The sequence below is a fragment of the Sodiomyces alkalinus genome (genome assembly GCF_003711515.1).
Source record: "Sodiomyces alkalinus F11 unplaced genomic scaffold SODALscaffold_3, whole genome shotgun sequence".
NCBI lineage: Eukaryota > Fungi > Ascomycota > Sordariomycetes > Glomerellales > Plectosphaerellaceae > Sodiomyces > Sodiomyces alkalinus.
In genome coordinates this window covers 1,595,650-1,610,352 of record NW_021167081.1, presented here as the reverse complement: position 1 = coordinate 1,610,352, position 14,703 = coordinate 1,595,650, and the positions used below count along the sequence as shown (strand labels likewise).

Below are 14,703 nucleotides of genomic sequence, written 5' to 3'. Positions count from 1 at the left end.
TGCCATCGTCGCCATGAACAATCATGTATTCATGAACCTGGTATCTACCGCCGTCTCCCAAACTTGAACTGCAGCTCATCATCGCTCCCGTCGTCACTGTCCTGCACCTCCGCTATCCTCCTCGTCGCCCGCGGCTTCTTGGCCACCGGTTCCCTCGCGGGAGGGGCTGCCGCCGACCTCTTCCCCGCCGCCGCCGACCTCTGAGAAGTCTGTCCTTGCGTCTGGCTCCTAGTCGCAGATCGCGTGCCGGAGAGCGTGCTCTGCGTTGTCTCCGATGCCACCGCGGTCCGCGACGACCCTGTGCGTATGGACTGCGGAGGAGGCAACACAGAGTCACCATCACCATCATTATCATTCGGGCCCCTTCCAACCGACGTTCCTCCCTCGACGACGTCACGTCCGTCCTCGCCACTACTATCGTCTGTCAGGACGATCCGCTGCGCCGCCGTCCTGGCAGATGACAGCTGCTTTGGCGCGCCCGCCGCCGATGGGACCGAATCCCGCACCGCACCAACACTCTGCTGCGTCTCGTTCTTGCGCTTCTCCCCGTCGTCCTCCAACCAGTAATCGTCCCCGATGCCGTAGTCCTTCTTCTTGACCTCCGCCAGCGGGACGATGACCTTCATCGGCGGTCGTCCCGTCGGGGCGCCGCGCTGCCGGAACCGCTTGAAGCTTTTGCGCCCGTTCCACCGCGGGTCCCACCGGCCCTCCGCGACGTCCTGTTCGCGCGTGCGCGTGCGCTGGCCGCCGGCGCCGCCTGCTGTTTCTGCGGGCCGCCGCCGGACCTTGATCTCCTCCACGATGTGGAGGCGGCGGATGGCGTTGAGGTCCATGTCCGAGGGCAGGGTGGCGAGGTCTTCCTGTTCGGCCTTGGCCTCGGCTTCCAGCGCCTCGCGGCGTTTTCGCGCTTCTTCGAGGACGTCGAGCTCCTTTTTCGGCTTCTTCAGCGGTGGTTTCGGCTCTCTTGGCGTTGTTTCGGCTTCTTGTGCTGCTGCTGCTGCTGTGGGAGGGGGGGTCGGCCGGCCAGGCACGGGGTCTTCGCCAGCCTCGATACGGCGGCGTTTGACCGCATCTGCTGTGGGGAGCATACCCCCAAGGACGTCTTCAACGTTGCGCTTCCGAAACGGGTTTGAGGCCGTCGCGCCAGATTCCGGGGCTTCCGCGGGTGAGGGTGCTGGATGTTGTGAAACGAACAAGCCGTGATGCTCCTCTTCGGTGTTGGGGGGGTTTTCGATGGGAATATCTGGCGTCGCGGTATTGTCCTTGTCGGCGTCGTCTTCGTCGTCTTCGCTTGCGAATCCGGCGAATCGACGTGTTGGTGCTCTCCTGGCCCGAGTACGTCTTGATACTGGCACAGACGACCCTGCGCTGCGATCCTGCGATGTTTCCTGAGAAGTGCCGGGCTGATCAACCTCCATCGCCTCCCCGGTATTCGCGGCGACTTGCTGCGCAGCTGAAGAAGCGACTGGGGTATCCTGAGGAGTTGCGACTTCGAGTGGTCGCCGCAGAATGCTCGCATCCTTGATCAATATGGCCTCTAGAAACTCCTTCTGTTCTATGGGGCGGTGGTCCAGACGTAACGAGACCTGGGTGAAGAAACCGGCGTACCAGTCCATGTGGTCACCTTTGCTGGGCGTGTAGCGGACCACGACCACGCCGCGACCCTCGCTTCCATCCTCGAATGAACCCAGCCCCTTTTCGCCTGCTTCTGTCTTGACAAAACGAATAAAGTCGTCCACGGGCGTCTTCTCCGGGGTGACCTCCATGAAGAGAGCCTTGCCCTTGCCGTTGGTAATGGGGTCTAGGAGGTTATCGAATTGGGTTCGGTCGTAGAATATGAAGGTGTAGCCCTCGAACAAATCTTGGCGGCTACCATCGGGGGCATAGGCGTCTGTCGGTCTCTCCACTGGCTCCCCTCCACGGGGAGGCAAATATTCGAGAGGGTTTGGCCAGTTTCCGTCAAAGTCTTGCTCCAAGGGGGATGGGGAAGAAGGGTCGGCGTCGTCCGGTCGCTGTGTAGCCTCGATGATGGCGTCGACGAAGGCGTCTGTAACGATATACCTGCCATTGATAAGAGCTTGCAGGCCTTTTGGAGTGTTGCGTTTCTTGGACACGACGTGGGTCGTGTGCCGGATATTGTATTCGTGTGATATTTTGATGTCCAGCTGTTCGAGGGCTTCGCGTAGCCGGCTGAAGGGGTCTGCTTGCAATTCACGACTAGTGAAACTGAAAGCTAAGGCGACAGGATGCCATAATAGCCTCTAGGGGTGTCAGTAGAGGGCTGTTCGAACGGGACATGCACGGCGGAACAACCGGCAAGGCAAACAGAATGATCCATTGTACCTAAATATTTCTGGACATGATCCCAGCTTGATCTCGACGTTTGATTGTGTGACAGTATAAGTCTCGCCTCTAAATTTCTGCCCGTCGACAGTTGTCCCGGTTTTGGTCGATAGGTCTTCGATAACGGCAATGGATCGCGTGGAGAGGTTTTGCTAGCCCAATTTGTCAGCCGAGGGGGATATGAATAGGAGGGAGATATATATGTAGCAGACGCACGCTGTCGCCCTGTGGCACGCTGTCAACACGAATGGTCATGTGCTTCCGCGAGATGGTCTTGTGGGAGATGGCGAGTTGGCCGGCTGGCAAATGCTTAGCTTAGCAGGGGGAGGCTGCGCGGTGGTCCAGGGAGAGGTTTTCGCGTACGTTCCGAGGTAGTTCGGCCGAAGAGGTACAGCTGACCCGGCCGGAGCCAGAGCCGTCGACCTGTGTCGTTGGGAGACGCGTTAGCATGTCTGGTTTCCACCATGATGACTGTTGATAGAATAGTTGACTGTATGGAGTATGAACAGTATGAATGACGCACCTCCGAAGACATCCCCTTCTTGTTCCAGTAGCCACATCGATCCAAAACGTGTGTCTTCGGCTCGAGGACAAAAAATGAATAATTTATACCGTGATTTCAGAAGCGTTATGACGACATTCGGTTTCGGGATGGAATGATGCTCTACGGACAATTCTGGCGAAGTGAAGTGGACGGATATGGAGTCGGGATTTGTGGGGGGTAGTTCCTGGTGGAACATCGACGCGTGTTCACGTGACCTAAGTCGTATAGGTACGTATCTACGTCAATTATGGTCCCAGAATTGGCAGACGGCCAGAATTGAAAAAGAAGAAATGTCCATTAGACCTAGGAGTCTATGTTTCGAGCTTCTCATGCGTTAGGTTGCGGTGCGCCTTGCCTCTAAACGGTATTATTTTTCAGTGACAACACACTATTTACAAGAAAGACGCCGGGGGTTGGGTCGCCCTCCTAGCTTTACACTGCCTTTCTCTGTGACAGACGCCTGTCCTGCGCACCGGCATGGGAGCCATCGGTAATGATGATGCCTAATATCCAACAGTTGACGAGGAAGAAAGCGACAGTCGAAGCCCACAATCCCGGAAAGAAAGTATTGACGCCCATGAACTCGAGTTGAAATCCCTGCTGTAACCACGCCCCCTGAGATGCGACCCAGAGAACCAGTGCAGATACACCCAGCTTCGGGTTGCTGAGAAAGGACGAGGTTGGAAGATACAGGGGGAGAAAGATTATGTACCAGAGGAAGTACTTGATGTCTTGTCAGCGAGTAACTGGGAATGGGAGACAGAAGAAAAAGGGGGGGGCGCTCGGGAGAATAACATACCTGGCTGGTGCAGACCTTGTTAAACGTGACAAATGCAAAAGTCTGAGCCATCATAGATGTAGCGAGGTCCTTCTTGGCAAGGACAAGAGGAATGAGAACTGTGGAGAGGAGGATCTGCGGCACGAAAGCCACCGACTCGATCTGAAAGGAGGACGTGGAGGGCACTGCCGATGTGAGATAAAGGAGGATGTTGTAGACGCTGAAATTATGTCGGTGGTCGATCCTGGTGACGTGATGGAAGTAAGTATGCACCAAGAAGGGCATGCCGTATCTGCAAGAAATACAAGTAAGCACGGTCTCAATGTCCACATGGTGAGAAGAGGAATGAGAAATGAGAGTGAGGTGTGTGTCCTTCGTACATGGTGTACATGAGTGCATTGAGGCCCGTGAAAGTAACAAGACTGATCAAGGCCAACTGGATCCGCTCGGGGCTCAGAAACCGCCAGACATGATCGAGAATCGACGGCGGCTGTTTCGACAAACCCCGAGTAGGCGGTTTCGCAAGACCCATGCTCTCATCGTCCATCCACCAGACGATCGCCGGTGCATAAATGAAAGGGTAAATCTTAAAATGAACGCCGAACCCGAGCAGGACGCCAGCCAGAGCCACACGACGTTCGAGCACAGCCCACAACAGCGCCATGACGAGGACGCCCAACAGACCCTCGGAGCTGCCGCGGGTGCTAATCGTGGCGACCATGGGGTTGAGGAGCCAGATGCTGGCGAACCGGAGGGCGCGCGCCGCGTCCATCCCCGCGTGGCGCCGCAGGATGCGGACGAGGAACCAGCCGGCCAGCAAGTCGGCGGCGGCGAAGATGACCTTGCCGAGGGCGAACCAGAGCCGGGCCGGGCGGAGGGTCTCGCTCCAGGCGGTGGGGATGAGGAGCCATGCCAAGAGCGGCGTGTAGCGGTAGGTCTCGCGGTCGTAGGGCGAGGCGCCGCGGTGGGTGAAGCGCGCGGCGTCGGTGAAGACGAGGTAGTCGATGTCCGTGTACTTGAAAGGAGAGTTTGCGTCCTGCCAAAGGCCGTAGAGGAGGAAGATGGCGCGGAGAAGGGCCGAGACGGCGAAGAGGGGGAGGGGTCTGAAGAGACGAGAGAGGAGAGAGTGTGTCTCCGCCATGATGGGGAATCTTGGGCAAGGGGCGATCAGGGGATTGATTGTGTGACAAGGCGGGATGCTGCTGGTTGGTGATGCGCTGGGGTCTAACCGTCTAAGCAGCGTGATGGTACGGGTTATAGACCCGGTCGTGAAGACATCCTTTGATGGGATGATCGACTCAATAAACTCCTCAAGCGGTCACTTGGTTCTAATCTTCGACTCTTGAACAGCCCTGGGGGTGTAGCTGTCGTTCATGAAATTTCATGCTTTGGTCGAGTTTGGCTGGTTTGATGTTGCTGGCCTGTTGCTCGCTAAGGTAGTTGAAGGATTCAGGAGGTTCGACTGCTGACTAATTCAAAGACGTGATTTTCACAGGTGCTTAGCTGCTCCCGGGTAGAGCCAGGTAATAAGCTTCATCTAGTACTGTACAAAGTACGTACTTCGTACACGTACAGTCCCTGCAAACAAATGTCAATGTCACACCCTGGGGCAAGTTCGCAACTTCACTTGATGTCACGACTCACGACATTCACAACCCCTTCCTCATCAACTTATACACGATCGGTGGCAATCCACAAATGTCCAAAAGGGATCGGCACGGAAACATGCGCCCTAAGGAAGGCGGCAAGGCGGCCCCGGCTGTACCCCAGTCGCGTTTTGGGCCCATGTTCTCCCATTTCCGGGATGAGCTGGATGAGCACCATGACCGGAGAGAGCGCATCATCAAGGCCTCAAGGGATGTCACTGCTCTGAGCAAGAAAATGTGAGGACATACCTCCCTCAATTCTCATGGCGAAGGAATAGACTTTCAGCTGACAGACATGGGTGGGGTTTGCCTTAGAATCTTCTCCTGTCAGAGGTACCTTTGACATCCTTCACCTGCCAGGCTGATGAAGCCTGAGTCCTGACATCCTCCACCCCCTCCCGGAGGAGACGAAAGTAAGAGGACTGCTAACCATGTTCTGTCTCGAAAAGAGTGAACAAACTCGGCCCCCTCCCCAGACGCACCCAAGAAGACATCGACAATCGCATGGCCGAGATCAAAGCCCACCTCACTTCCATCGAACCCGACCTCGCCTCCCTCAACCGCTACCGGTACGCCCATTCCCTCCGCTGCCTCGAGGAGCTCGTCGAGGCCCTCGTCTTCGCCCACTACCTGCGCACCCAGACCCTGCTCGACCCGGACGCCGTGGAAGCCGCCGTCCCGGCCTCCATCGCCCTGACCGAGTACGACTACATGTACGGCGTCTTCGACCTGTTCGGCGAGATGATGCGCTTCGCCACCGTCACCGCCGCGCAGACCGGCCGGCTGGTCGGTGGGGAGGTGGTCGGTGTCGGTGATGACGGCGGCGCGGCGCCCCAGGACGACAGTAGTGGCAGGCGGAGGCACATTCTCGCGGACTTTCATGAGCTCAGTGTCGCGTTCGAGCTCTTGCCCGAGGTTCACGACCGGACGTTCCGGTCTAAGATGGAGGCGATGCGGACTTCGGTGCGGAAGGTCGAGAAGCTTGGGTACGGGATTGCTATCCGCGGCTCGGAGAGGCCGAAGGGATGGTTGCCGGATTTCAAAGATGACCACGACCCCGGTCATGATGAGTAAGTGTGCAGAGGCCTTTGACATTGAATGTTTGATGTTGTGGCTTGACTGGCAAAGTCCAGGGTGTTCATAGGGAGGTTTCATGACAAAGTGCTAGGGTTGTCCCATTTCTAGTTAAGCTGAAGCTGAAGCTGAAGCTTGTTCATGATCGCTGGCCCCTGGGGAAAAACCGAGCCTCCGGGCCCCTGTTCCAAAATATGACGGCATTTATGAAAATCGAGAGGATTTCATGCAGAAGTTGTCGGCCATTATGAGACATCACTTTACCTGGTACGTTCACCTCTACTGTCTCTCTGGCATTCTCGATTAGACCCCACTGGAGCAACATGTTCTAATGTTTGCCTTCTCATGTCCAGCTGGCAGCTGGTGATATTTCATTGCATAAATACGTCCTACTTCCATTAGACTTGACGAGCTGGTCACCTTGACCACATTGTTGAACTAGGCAACTTCCACTACTTGTTTGTCGGCACCAAGCAAGTTATACACTCGATGATCATCAGCGAGCACCAAAGGTATTCAATCAGTTTTTGTGCAATCAGCTCTCTAAGGTTTGGTGTTTTCACTGCGATCATTATCGACTGAACATGGGCACTGCTGATTGTTGACTCAAGTTGCATTAGAGGAATGGTGCGGTCACTACGGTCAACCTGCATACCACCGAATTTCTTGCTAACCCCCCCTGAATATAAATACAAGACGAAGGCCAGTCGTGTCACAGCCTACAGGTCGATGGCGCATCATTTGTGAACCTAAGACCATAATAACATACTTTTTTATGAGATCTAAGAACATATGAGACTAACAGGTATTCCAGTCACAATACCTAATATTCTGACCTTCTACTACAATGCACGCGCCTATATCCAACACGGCCCGTCGAAATAGTAATGCAGCAGATGGTGAGGCGGTGGGCTTTACGTTATCACCATGCGCCGGCCCCAACATTTATTACGGTTACCTGGAGTGCATCAACCATTCCAACACTGCCGCATATAGGTGCGTTATTTATGTGCGGGCTCACCAAGCCTGCACTTCTGTAAGTCTTCTTTTCTTCTGCCGAACGTTCGGCTTCCAAATTCTAATCGCAGTAGATCCCTAAGGGACTGATAGGCGCTGCCCAGTATATTTAGAACTCGACTAAATATATTATAGGCCGTGAGGACAAAGGCTAACTAACGGCGATTGGTCGCCGACGTTTCTATCTGCGGCTCCAGGCCGCTTATAAGTGGCTTCGTAGGCAGCTAACATATTAAGACGATAAAGCACAACTCAGAATCATATCAGCTACTCCGTCTTCCATGAGCATACTACCCCTGAATATACCGTTACACTTTGAAATCCCAAGTTGGGATTCCCAACTAGTGTCGAGGTTGAATTACGCTGAGCCTTTCTTTATTCTCATTTTGGAGAGAGTTCACCTTGAAACGCGCGAGTCCGTCGACCTCGCCGAGAATTCTCTCATGTTTGTCTGACGAGAGAGTCGCGGGATGGGTACGTATATGGAATCATTTATTAGCAACTTACCTTAATTGGCTTGAATCTGACCCGCAGGTGAAAGTAACAGTCAACTGAAAGCAATGTCAGAGATAACAATAAGGCAATGACCAGTAAACAATAACTAATAAACAATAACTCATGAACAGTCATGACCCGACATAACTTCTATTATGACAGAATATCAAATATCACTCTATACTATTGTGCAATACTGAAATAGCTTGCCCTCGCTCTCTTACCGCCTACCTGAACTGGGCCTGACCCTCTTCTAGTGCCCCTTCCTGTTAGGTCTTATTATACCAGAGAACTCTTTCCTACTCACAAGTTCTAATAACCTGTGTCAGTACTATTGGCCCCAACCTTTTCTTCTCATCCCTAAATTTTTCTTCTTTTTGACTTCCAACTTTCCTCTCTTCTTTACTCCCTAGGAACTCCTCCCCCAACAACCACCATGGCGTGCACTATCCCCATCGCCTCCATCTTGCCTACCTTTGCGGGTATGGCCTCCGTTCTTAACTCCTCCTGCTCCTCCTCATCCTCCTCCAACAACATCGCCGCGGCTGGTCCCGGCTCCGACGCTCCGATGATGAGCAAGAACGAGGCCGATATGGCCAAGGCAGCTCTCGAGCTTGCCTGGGTTGTCTCGGACCCAATTACTAAGGCCCTTGGAGACCTTGGCGCCGCCCACGGTGCGGTCGTCTGTCTCCTCGAGTCCCTAAGGGCGGGCATATATGCCGTTGAGACTATAAACGCGGCAGTACGTTTCTCACATTCACTTCAGACTTCTCCTGCGTCCTGCATTTTGACTCTCGAGCCTTAACTACTATTTCTGTTGCTGTTCTCTCACATTTCAGTTCATCTGCCAAGGTGTTAACTCTACCGTGCTTTCCAGATGGGACAAGACTTCATGAGAGTCTTTACAGAAGCGAGCGTCGGCGCAGGAGCAGAGGAGTGTTTCTCCAAACTCGGCTCCCTGATCGGGGGTATCAAGGAGCTGCAAGCAGCTACCTTCGATACCTTCCGTGAAAGGGATGCTAACCTAGCATCCATTGTCGCCGCCCGACTCTCGTCAGAGCGGATCAACGGCATCCAGCAGGATGGCCATTCGATTCCTTATTTCCACAGGGGCTCCTCTGCTCCTGTTGCCTTTAACCATATCACCGCGCCTTGTGCGCCTTATTTTGGCCCTGCTTCGGCAGTAGACCACCAATTAAGCTTGGGAACGTTACCCATTAACCAGGGCATTGACCCTTATATTACCCTACCTCACACTCCTCCTCCCGCCCTCTCGACCTTCTCTCCTCCTTTCCCTCCCGCGTCGCCGACTGATATGTGCTGGGAGGCAACTCCACCTTCTTCGGTCACTTGGCCGATACCCATAGACCCCGCCGCCGCGGAAGCTACGACCCTCCAGACGGAAATGGAGATTGACGCCGAAGATGGTGACGCTGGTGGTTAGGAGCCCCTGCTATCCCATCTTCAGGTGGTCACTCCAATGTACAATCAAGAGTTGGAGATGATGGAAGAGTTATCCTTTGCCACAACTCCCGAAGTCCCCATCTTGCCGCCGCCGCCGCCGCCGGGCCCGTCACTTTCCTCGCCTGCCAATACCATCCAGGGGAATACTAATCCTCCTGAAGAAGAAGAGGAGAAGAAGGAAGACGGGGGAGAGGAAGACGAAGAGCCAGAGCCAGCGAGCGCCCCTCCTCGCGACCGCTCGGGACTTGCTCCCTCGCCCGAGCTCGCACCTGCTCCTGCCCCTGCTCCGGGCCCGGTTCTCGGCTCCGGGCCGGCTCCGACCTGGTTCATCGACGTCAATCCAACCCCTGCCCCTGTTCCCGTCCCTGCCAATGAAGAAGAACAAGAACCCCAGTCGGCTTCGGATAATGAGCCGACCAACAACGATGACGCCGACGATTGGGACGGCCTCCCACCCCACCTGTTGCAGTACGAGGAACTCATGGAGAATCTCGACCTCCTTTTCGACCGAACGGAGTGGGCATGGGGCGAGGTCCCAGAATCAGACGAACTCGACTCCCGCGAGCCCCTTCAAGATTGGGAGCCGGGAGCCGACAAGCTGGAAGTACTCTGGCGGCGGAAACAATTCGCCCAGCATCAGCTGCAGCCGCACATGATCCTCGCGGGCCCCTCCGATTCCGGCGTCTTCTCGGACACCCGTTTCCGCGCCTTGGGCAAGGCAGCAAAGCTGATCGATCAGGAGATTATATCGGCGACGGTCATCGACATGGCCCGCGCAAAGAGACCCGAGGTGGTGGCGAGCGAGATCGCGCAGCTTTTCCGACCCTGGTTCCGCGGCGATGACGCCGGGTGGCGTGAGGTGGTCCTTGACCGCCTACGAGATATCTGCGAGGACGCGTGGGACCTCAGGGAGTTGATTGACAGGGAGAAGATCCACGTGGACTTTGTGTGGCCGATCCTGGACGAGCCGGACGTGGATAATGTGAACGAGGAGTACAACGTTGTCCACGCGCTCAAGAAGGGACCTGGGTTCGGGGTATTCCCCGCCATGAAGCTTTGGGAGCGTGGTGAAGGAATTCTCCAGATTAAAGGACGGGTTGCCCTGCCATAAGAGTGTGTGGTTCTCCCACGGGTTTTGGAATGGGCAGGTTTCATGGCTACGTTTGGCTTCTGACTTGTTTGGTTCTCTCGCCTTCTTTTTGTTTTTTAAGTTGCTTGTTTCATCGTCTTCTTTTGTATGCTCGATATTGTTCGAGTGGAATTGTTGGAATATCATATCGTGGACTTTGCTTTGGGTAAAGGCTGGGTTTTACAGGCATTTTCGCTCAGAGTCTGAGATGCGTTACTTATGCCTGGTTTTCCCAATTTGACACTGACTCTCTCAACTCTGTTTGTGCTTGGGTTTGCCTCCGAGTAGACCTAAATAACAGTAGTTAGCTGTAGGTATGCTTGCAGAGAGACAAAAAAGAAACATTCATACCTCTAAGCTCAAACAGAAAACAAGACAACAAGTCAGTACTGAGCTAAGACGCGGGATGTAGGTAATAGTTTCTTCCGGCAACGATTTGCTATGAAATATATAGAAACCGCAAGCATGGAGGACTCCGGTATGTAGGCAGCCCTGGATAGTCCCGTTCCAGGTACTAAATATTTTACCAGTGGTATATTGGGCAAGCAACAATTGGGAAACCCTTCTTTGACATGGGTTTCAGGCCTCTCGGACAAGTAAGGAAAACCTGTAAAAGAAACAATGGAAATACTTACCTGTAAGAGCCAGCTGACTCAATTCTCACGGAGCATTGGTAAGGCTTGAGTGGGAGTTCACACATGAGCGACCCGTCAACAACCATTCTGTTAACACTGTGCTCATGTCACGCCTTTTTTCGAACTGTTGACGCAGTGGTTACGAGATTCGTCTCGGACATTGAGGTCTCCTCTGCTTCCTGTAGCTGGTTTGGTTCTGTGACACTGAAGCTGTCACTCAAATTGTTGCTACGGTCGTCGGGATTGAGACGTGCAACTTCCTCGTCATATATTTCCCCCTCTCTAACTTTTCTGGCAATGAGCTCACACCGAGCCGGGTCTGCGGCCATAAAACAATCGATAGCGTCTTTTGACATTTGCGCATCATCTAGGTAGCGATAGCCAAAGGAGACCACGGCCTCGAGGTCCATCTCCGAAAGCGCAGCGGCGGCGGCGAAGGCACCATTGTGGTGCGCTTGCGCCCAGTTATCGAAAAGAAGCGTGTTGCCGTATAGCTGCATCTCTTTTCGTTGTAGGAGGTCATAGAAGCCTTCCAGCCCTTCGACATGCCACTGGTAATACTCCCGCGCGGTGATCACCTTGAGCGACTGAACGAGGAGCCACCGAGGGGGCGTAAACAACTGCAGTGGAACAACTTGCGCCCACTCCCAATCGAGTACAGCCACAATGCGCATGCTGTCGTCGATGATAATATTGCGATCGAAGAGGTCGCCGTGTGACAAAACGAAGGGTCCTTCGTCAAGGGCCTTGTCCAGCCACCCTTCTATGAAGCTCCGAAACCGGGCGAGGTAATATAGCGTCATGCAACCATCTTCCTCGTCGCCGATACTGGCTGGGCTCCTCTCGAAGGCGTTCTGCATTATATCAAGAAGCGATAGCACGTACGACGTTGCGGACGACATGATTCCCTGTCGGCCACGGAAGTCGCGTATTTTCCAGGGCTCGATCCCTTCCAAATCTTGCATGTTGAACTCAATGGACACCGGCCCTTGAGCGACCTCCACGTCGCCTCCTGATGCAAAAGACAATGCACCGATGGATGGAAATGTAAGGCGTCGGAGTTGCGCATATATGCTGGCTAATTCTTCTTGGAGGACGGTTCGTTCGGAGGGTTCAAGTTTGATGATTTTGATGTCGGAGAGTGCAGTGCCTTGAACATATTCGAGAATCAGAAACGATGGAATCTCGCAAACGCCACCGTCGAGTGAAGATGCTATGATTCGTGGAAGGGGAATGGTCGTTCGTTCGGACACTAGCCTAGAAGACTCCACGACGAGTGAGCAAAATTTGACATTTGACGGGGGTTCACTCCAAATCTCAGGGAATATAGTGTGATCAGAAAGACTGACCGCATGGTAGCAACCTCTCTCTCTATCTTTTGCTGGGCCTCGAAGGAAAGGTATGGTTGAATCGGGATGCGGACGACCCATGCTTCCCCGTCGCGGAAGCGAACGAAGTAGCACATGTTGAAGCTTCCGCGAGTAGGTGGACGAAAGAAGTCGCATTCATCACCGTTGCGGTGTGAGGACGCGAGTCGGAGGACGGCATCTTTTTTGATCTCTTTGATGAAATGGTGTCGCGCTTTGCGTATGCGAGTTTGAGCAATGAAATCCAGCATTGTGCTGGACCATGTTCTGGGGGGGAGAGGGACTTTTAGACTGTGCTTGACCTGGGGAGCGGGAGTCTTGAATTACGGAGTACAGGTAATTAAAGGTAAGGAGCTCCTGCACGTCGTGAGTCGTGAGTCCGGTCCTTTTAGTCAGGAACGACCCTCGAAAAGTGGAGCGTGATAGGGGTAGGTACCTGTAGGTACTCGAGACAAAAGAAACGGAGTTAGGTTACCTTGTCCGTGAAAATACCTTATATTGTACGAATGCCTTATGGTTTCGTTCAACAAGATTATCTGCTGGAGGTTTGTACGCTATAAACAAGATCGTACAACATACCTTATTTCCCAGCCTCCGAAAGTGCAATATCGAAGCTTGCAAAAAGTCACGACATTCACCGCTTTTGGGTACATCGCAATGACCTCATTGAATTTCTACAGGGACTGAACCTCGGGCCCAGTCAAATTTCGTGAACTACACTACAGGTACTCCGTACTTTCGGCTCCGAAACCCCAAAGAGCGGGGATCAAAGGAACCAAGTGCCTTGACAGGCCACGGAGCACAGTGGAGCAAGCAAGCGGAGATGGCAGCGGATGCGGAGCATCAAGTGGGAATAGCGTCGATTTTTGCAAGCAGATTCGGGGGCTGGTTCCTCCTGCGTCCTGCGTGGGTTCTCTGGATCTTATCATTCGACCATGCACTTCGCGTCGGCTTCTCTCAAGACCCCCTTCCGAGATGCCGCCAGACATCCTCGGACCAGAACCAGAGCATGTATCTCCCTGATGTCCCGTTTTACCATCACTGTGGAGAGCCGGGGAACCATGGCCAGTCAAACCTGCTTTCCTCCTCCATACTTGAGCTCCCACTCGTCATTCACGTCCTTATAGTCCCGAGGACCATATGGGCTCCAAATCTCTGACCACGACCCGCCCTTCCGGTGCATCGACAGCCCAAGATCGCTCAGAAGGAGATCGAGAAACGGAACCGCGTCGAAGATGAAGGTAGGCGTCTTCTCGCCCCAGTCGACGGGATACCGCCACTTGCCGAACCGATTATGCAACACCGCCTCGTACCGCAACTTCGCCATCGCCGCATCATCCCCCACCGCTGCCGCGGGGTCCCGCGCGAGACGGCCCGAAAAGTACGCGCTGATCCACAGGCCCTGCAGGTGCGCCGTGATGATGTTGCTAAAGTTGCTCACCATGCCGACGAAGGCGATGTCGCGCGTCCTCAGGAGCCGCTCCGACGCCGGGACAACGAAGTGGTACAGCATCCACGCCGTGAGGGGCTTGTAAGGGGTCACCTCCTCGTCCGGCGCCGCGCTGATGCCCTTCTGGTCCGTCATGGGCACGTAGTTCTTGTTCCAGACGGGCTGGTGCTTGAGCCGCGGGAACTGCCGCGTGATGTCCTCGTCCGCCCTGTCGACCAGGGCCTGCTGGTTCGCGAGGTCCGAGGCGGGCGCGGCGGACGAGGCGGCGGGCGTGTGGGGGAGGCCGAGCTCCTTTTCGATGCCCTCGGGGAGGAACTTGATGGGCGGGACGTGCTTCCAGCCCGTGTGCGCCAGGAGCGCGTCCGAGTCGAGCGCCGTGCCGTCGGTGAGGTGCACTTTGCCCGGGCTCAGGTGGTCGAGGTCGGCGATGTACACGTCTACGTTGTCGCCCTTGACGAGCTCCCAGAAATCGGTCTCGTAGTTTAGGATGCTGAAACTGGCCCCAACGAACATGGCGTTGAGCCAGGGTTTGAGCTTCGCCGTCTTCGGGTGCGCGTCCAGGTTGTTCAGGGACAAGACGTCGCCGCCTAGGATGGACCAGAATGAATCCACGATGAAGCGACCGATAGCCGAGCCATGGAGAAAGCGGCGAACGCCCGTATATCCGCCGGCCTGGCTCCATATGCATGGACTGAACCATGTGAGAAAGCGGATGTCTGTTGAGAGTCAGCAAGGTACTCCCAATCAACTCTTTTTTTTCT

The 14,703-nt window shown here is 54.6% G+C and overlaps 6 protein-coding genes across 6 annotated transcripts in view; 2 read left to right on the top strand and 4 right to left on the bottom strand.

Moving 5' to 3' along the window:
- Positions 1-6: 6 nt before the first annotated feature.
- Positions 7-3,005, bottom strand: SODALDRAFT_350048 (hypothetical protein). Its single transcript, XM_028613456.1, has 5 exons — positions 2,867-3,005; positions 2,707-2,766; positions 2,560-2,642; positions 2,344-2,495; positions 7-2,259 (listed from the first exon to the last, which is right to left on the bottom strand). The coding sequence occupies exons 1-5, from the start codon at positions 2,901-2,903 to the stop codon at positions 45-47; spliced, it is 2,547 nt and encodes an 848-aa protein (XP_028467771.1). The 5' UTR covers positions 2,904-3,005; the 3' UTR covers positions 7-44.
- Positions 3,006-3,228: 223 nt separating this feature from the next.
- Positions 3,229-5,064, bottom strand: SODALDRAFT_293611 (GPI mannosyltransferase). Its single transcript, XM_028608720.1, has 3 exons — positions 4,046-5,064; positions 3,687-3,957; positions 3,229-3,610 (listed from the first exon to the last, which is right to left on the bottom strand). The coding sequence occupies exons 1-3, from the start codon at positions 4,804-4,806 to the stop codon at positions 3,320-3,322; spliced, it is 1,323 nt and encodes a 440-aa protein (XP_028467770.1). The 5' UTR covers positions 4,807-5,064; the 3' UTR covers positions 3,229-3,319.
- Positions 5,065-5,299: 235 nt separating this feature from the next.
- SODALDRAFT_142602 (translin associated factor X) lies at positions 5,300-6,802 on the top strand. The gene is made up of 4 exons (XM_028606802.1): positions 5,300-5,548; positions 5,627-5,644; positions 5,761-6,652; positions 6,739-6,802. The coding sequence occupies exons 1-3, from the start codon at positions 5,364-5,366 to the stop codon at positions 6,383-6,385; spliced, it is 828 nt and encodes a 275-aa protein (XP_028467769.1). The 5' UTR covers positions 5,300-5,363; the 3' UTR covers positions 6,386-6,652; positions 6,739-6,802.
- A 1,488-nt stretch (positions 6,803-8,290) lies between these two features.
- Positions 8,291-10,535, top strand: SODALDRAFT_377860 (hypothetical protein; the record flags this gene model as incomplete). Its single annotated transcript, XM_028614939.1, has 5 exons — positions 8,291-8,571; positions 8,664-8,674; positions 8,775-9,324; positions 9,391-10,428; positions 10,510-10,535. Exons 1-5 carry the CDS (start codon positions 8,334-8,336, stop codon positions 10,533-10,535), a joined length of 1,863 nt encoding a protein of 620 aa, XP_028467768.1. The 5' UTR covers positions 8,291-8,333.
- Positions 10,536-10,837: 302 nt separating this feature from the next.
- Positions 10,838-12,821, bottom strand: SODALDRAFT_142562 (kinase-like protein). Its single transcript, XM_028606801.1, has 2 exons — positions 12,475-12,821; positions 10,838-12,382 (listed from the first exon to the last, which is right to left on the bottom strand). The coding sequence occupies exons 1-2, from the start codon at positions 12,741-12,743 to the stop codon at positions 11,233-11,235; spliced, it is 1,419 nt and encodes a 472-aa protein (XP_028467767.1). The 5' UTR covers positions 12,744-12,821; the 3' UTR covers positions 10,838-11,232.
- Positions 12,822-13,154: 333 nt separating this feature from the next.
- Positions 13,155-14,703, bottom strand: part of SODALDRAFT_332108 (FAD/NAD(P)-binding domain-containing protein) — a 2,831-nt gene continuing 1,282 nt past the window's right edge. Inside the window, exon 4 of the mRNA XM_028611618.1 lies at positions 13,155-14,658. Within this exon, the coding sequence (XP_028467766.1) occupies positions 13,562-14,658 (1,097 nt within the window). The 3' untranslated portion in view covers positions 13,155-13,561. The remainder of the gene's footprint in view (positions 14,659-14,703) is intronic.

Excerpts from the sequence above, each read along its gene's own strand:
- SODALDRAFT_350048 (XM_028613456.1), bottom strand. The coding sequence starts at position 2,903 with ATGTGGCTACTGGAACAAGAAGGGGATGTCTTCGGAG. Across the intron at positions 2,643-2,706 it reads CGGCCGAACTACCTCGGAAC|CCGGCCAACTCGCCATCTCC; the intron begins GTACGCGAAAAC and ends AGCATTTGCCAG. Across the intron at positions 2,260-2,343 it reads TCATGTCCAGAAATATTTAG|GCTATTATGGCATCCTGTCG; the intron begins GTACAATGGATC and ends ACACCCCTAGAG.
- SODALDRAFT_293611 (XM_028608720.1), bottom strand. The coding sequence starts at position 4,806 with ATGGCGGAGACACACTCTCTCCTCTCTCGTCTCTTCAGACCCCTCCCC. Across the intron at positions 3,958-4,045 it reads AATGCACTCATGTACACCAT|ATACGGCATGCCCTTCTTGG; the intron begins GTACGAAGGACA and ends TATTTCTTGCAG. Across the intron at positions 3,611-3,686 it reads ACAAGGTCTGCACCAGCCAG|TACTTCCTCTGGTACATAAT; the intron begins GTATGTTATTCT and ends CAAGACATCAAG.
- SODALDRAFT_142602 (XM_028606802.1), top strand. The coding sequence starts at position 5,364 with ATGTCCAAAAGGGATCGGCACGGAAACATGCGCCCTAAGGAAGGCGGC.
- SODALDRAFT_142562 (XM_028606801.1), bottom strand. The coding sequence starts at position 12,743 with ATGCTGGATTTCATTGCTCAAACTCGCATACGCAAAGCGCGACACCAT. Across the intron at positions 12,383-12,474 it reads AGAGAGGTTGCTACCATGCG|GCTAGTGTCCGAACGAACGA; the intron begins GTCAGTCTTTCT and ends GGAGTCTTCTAG.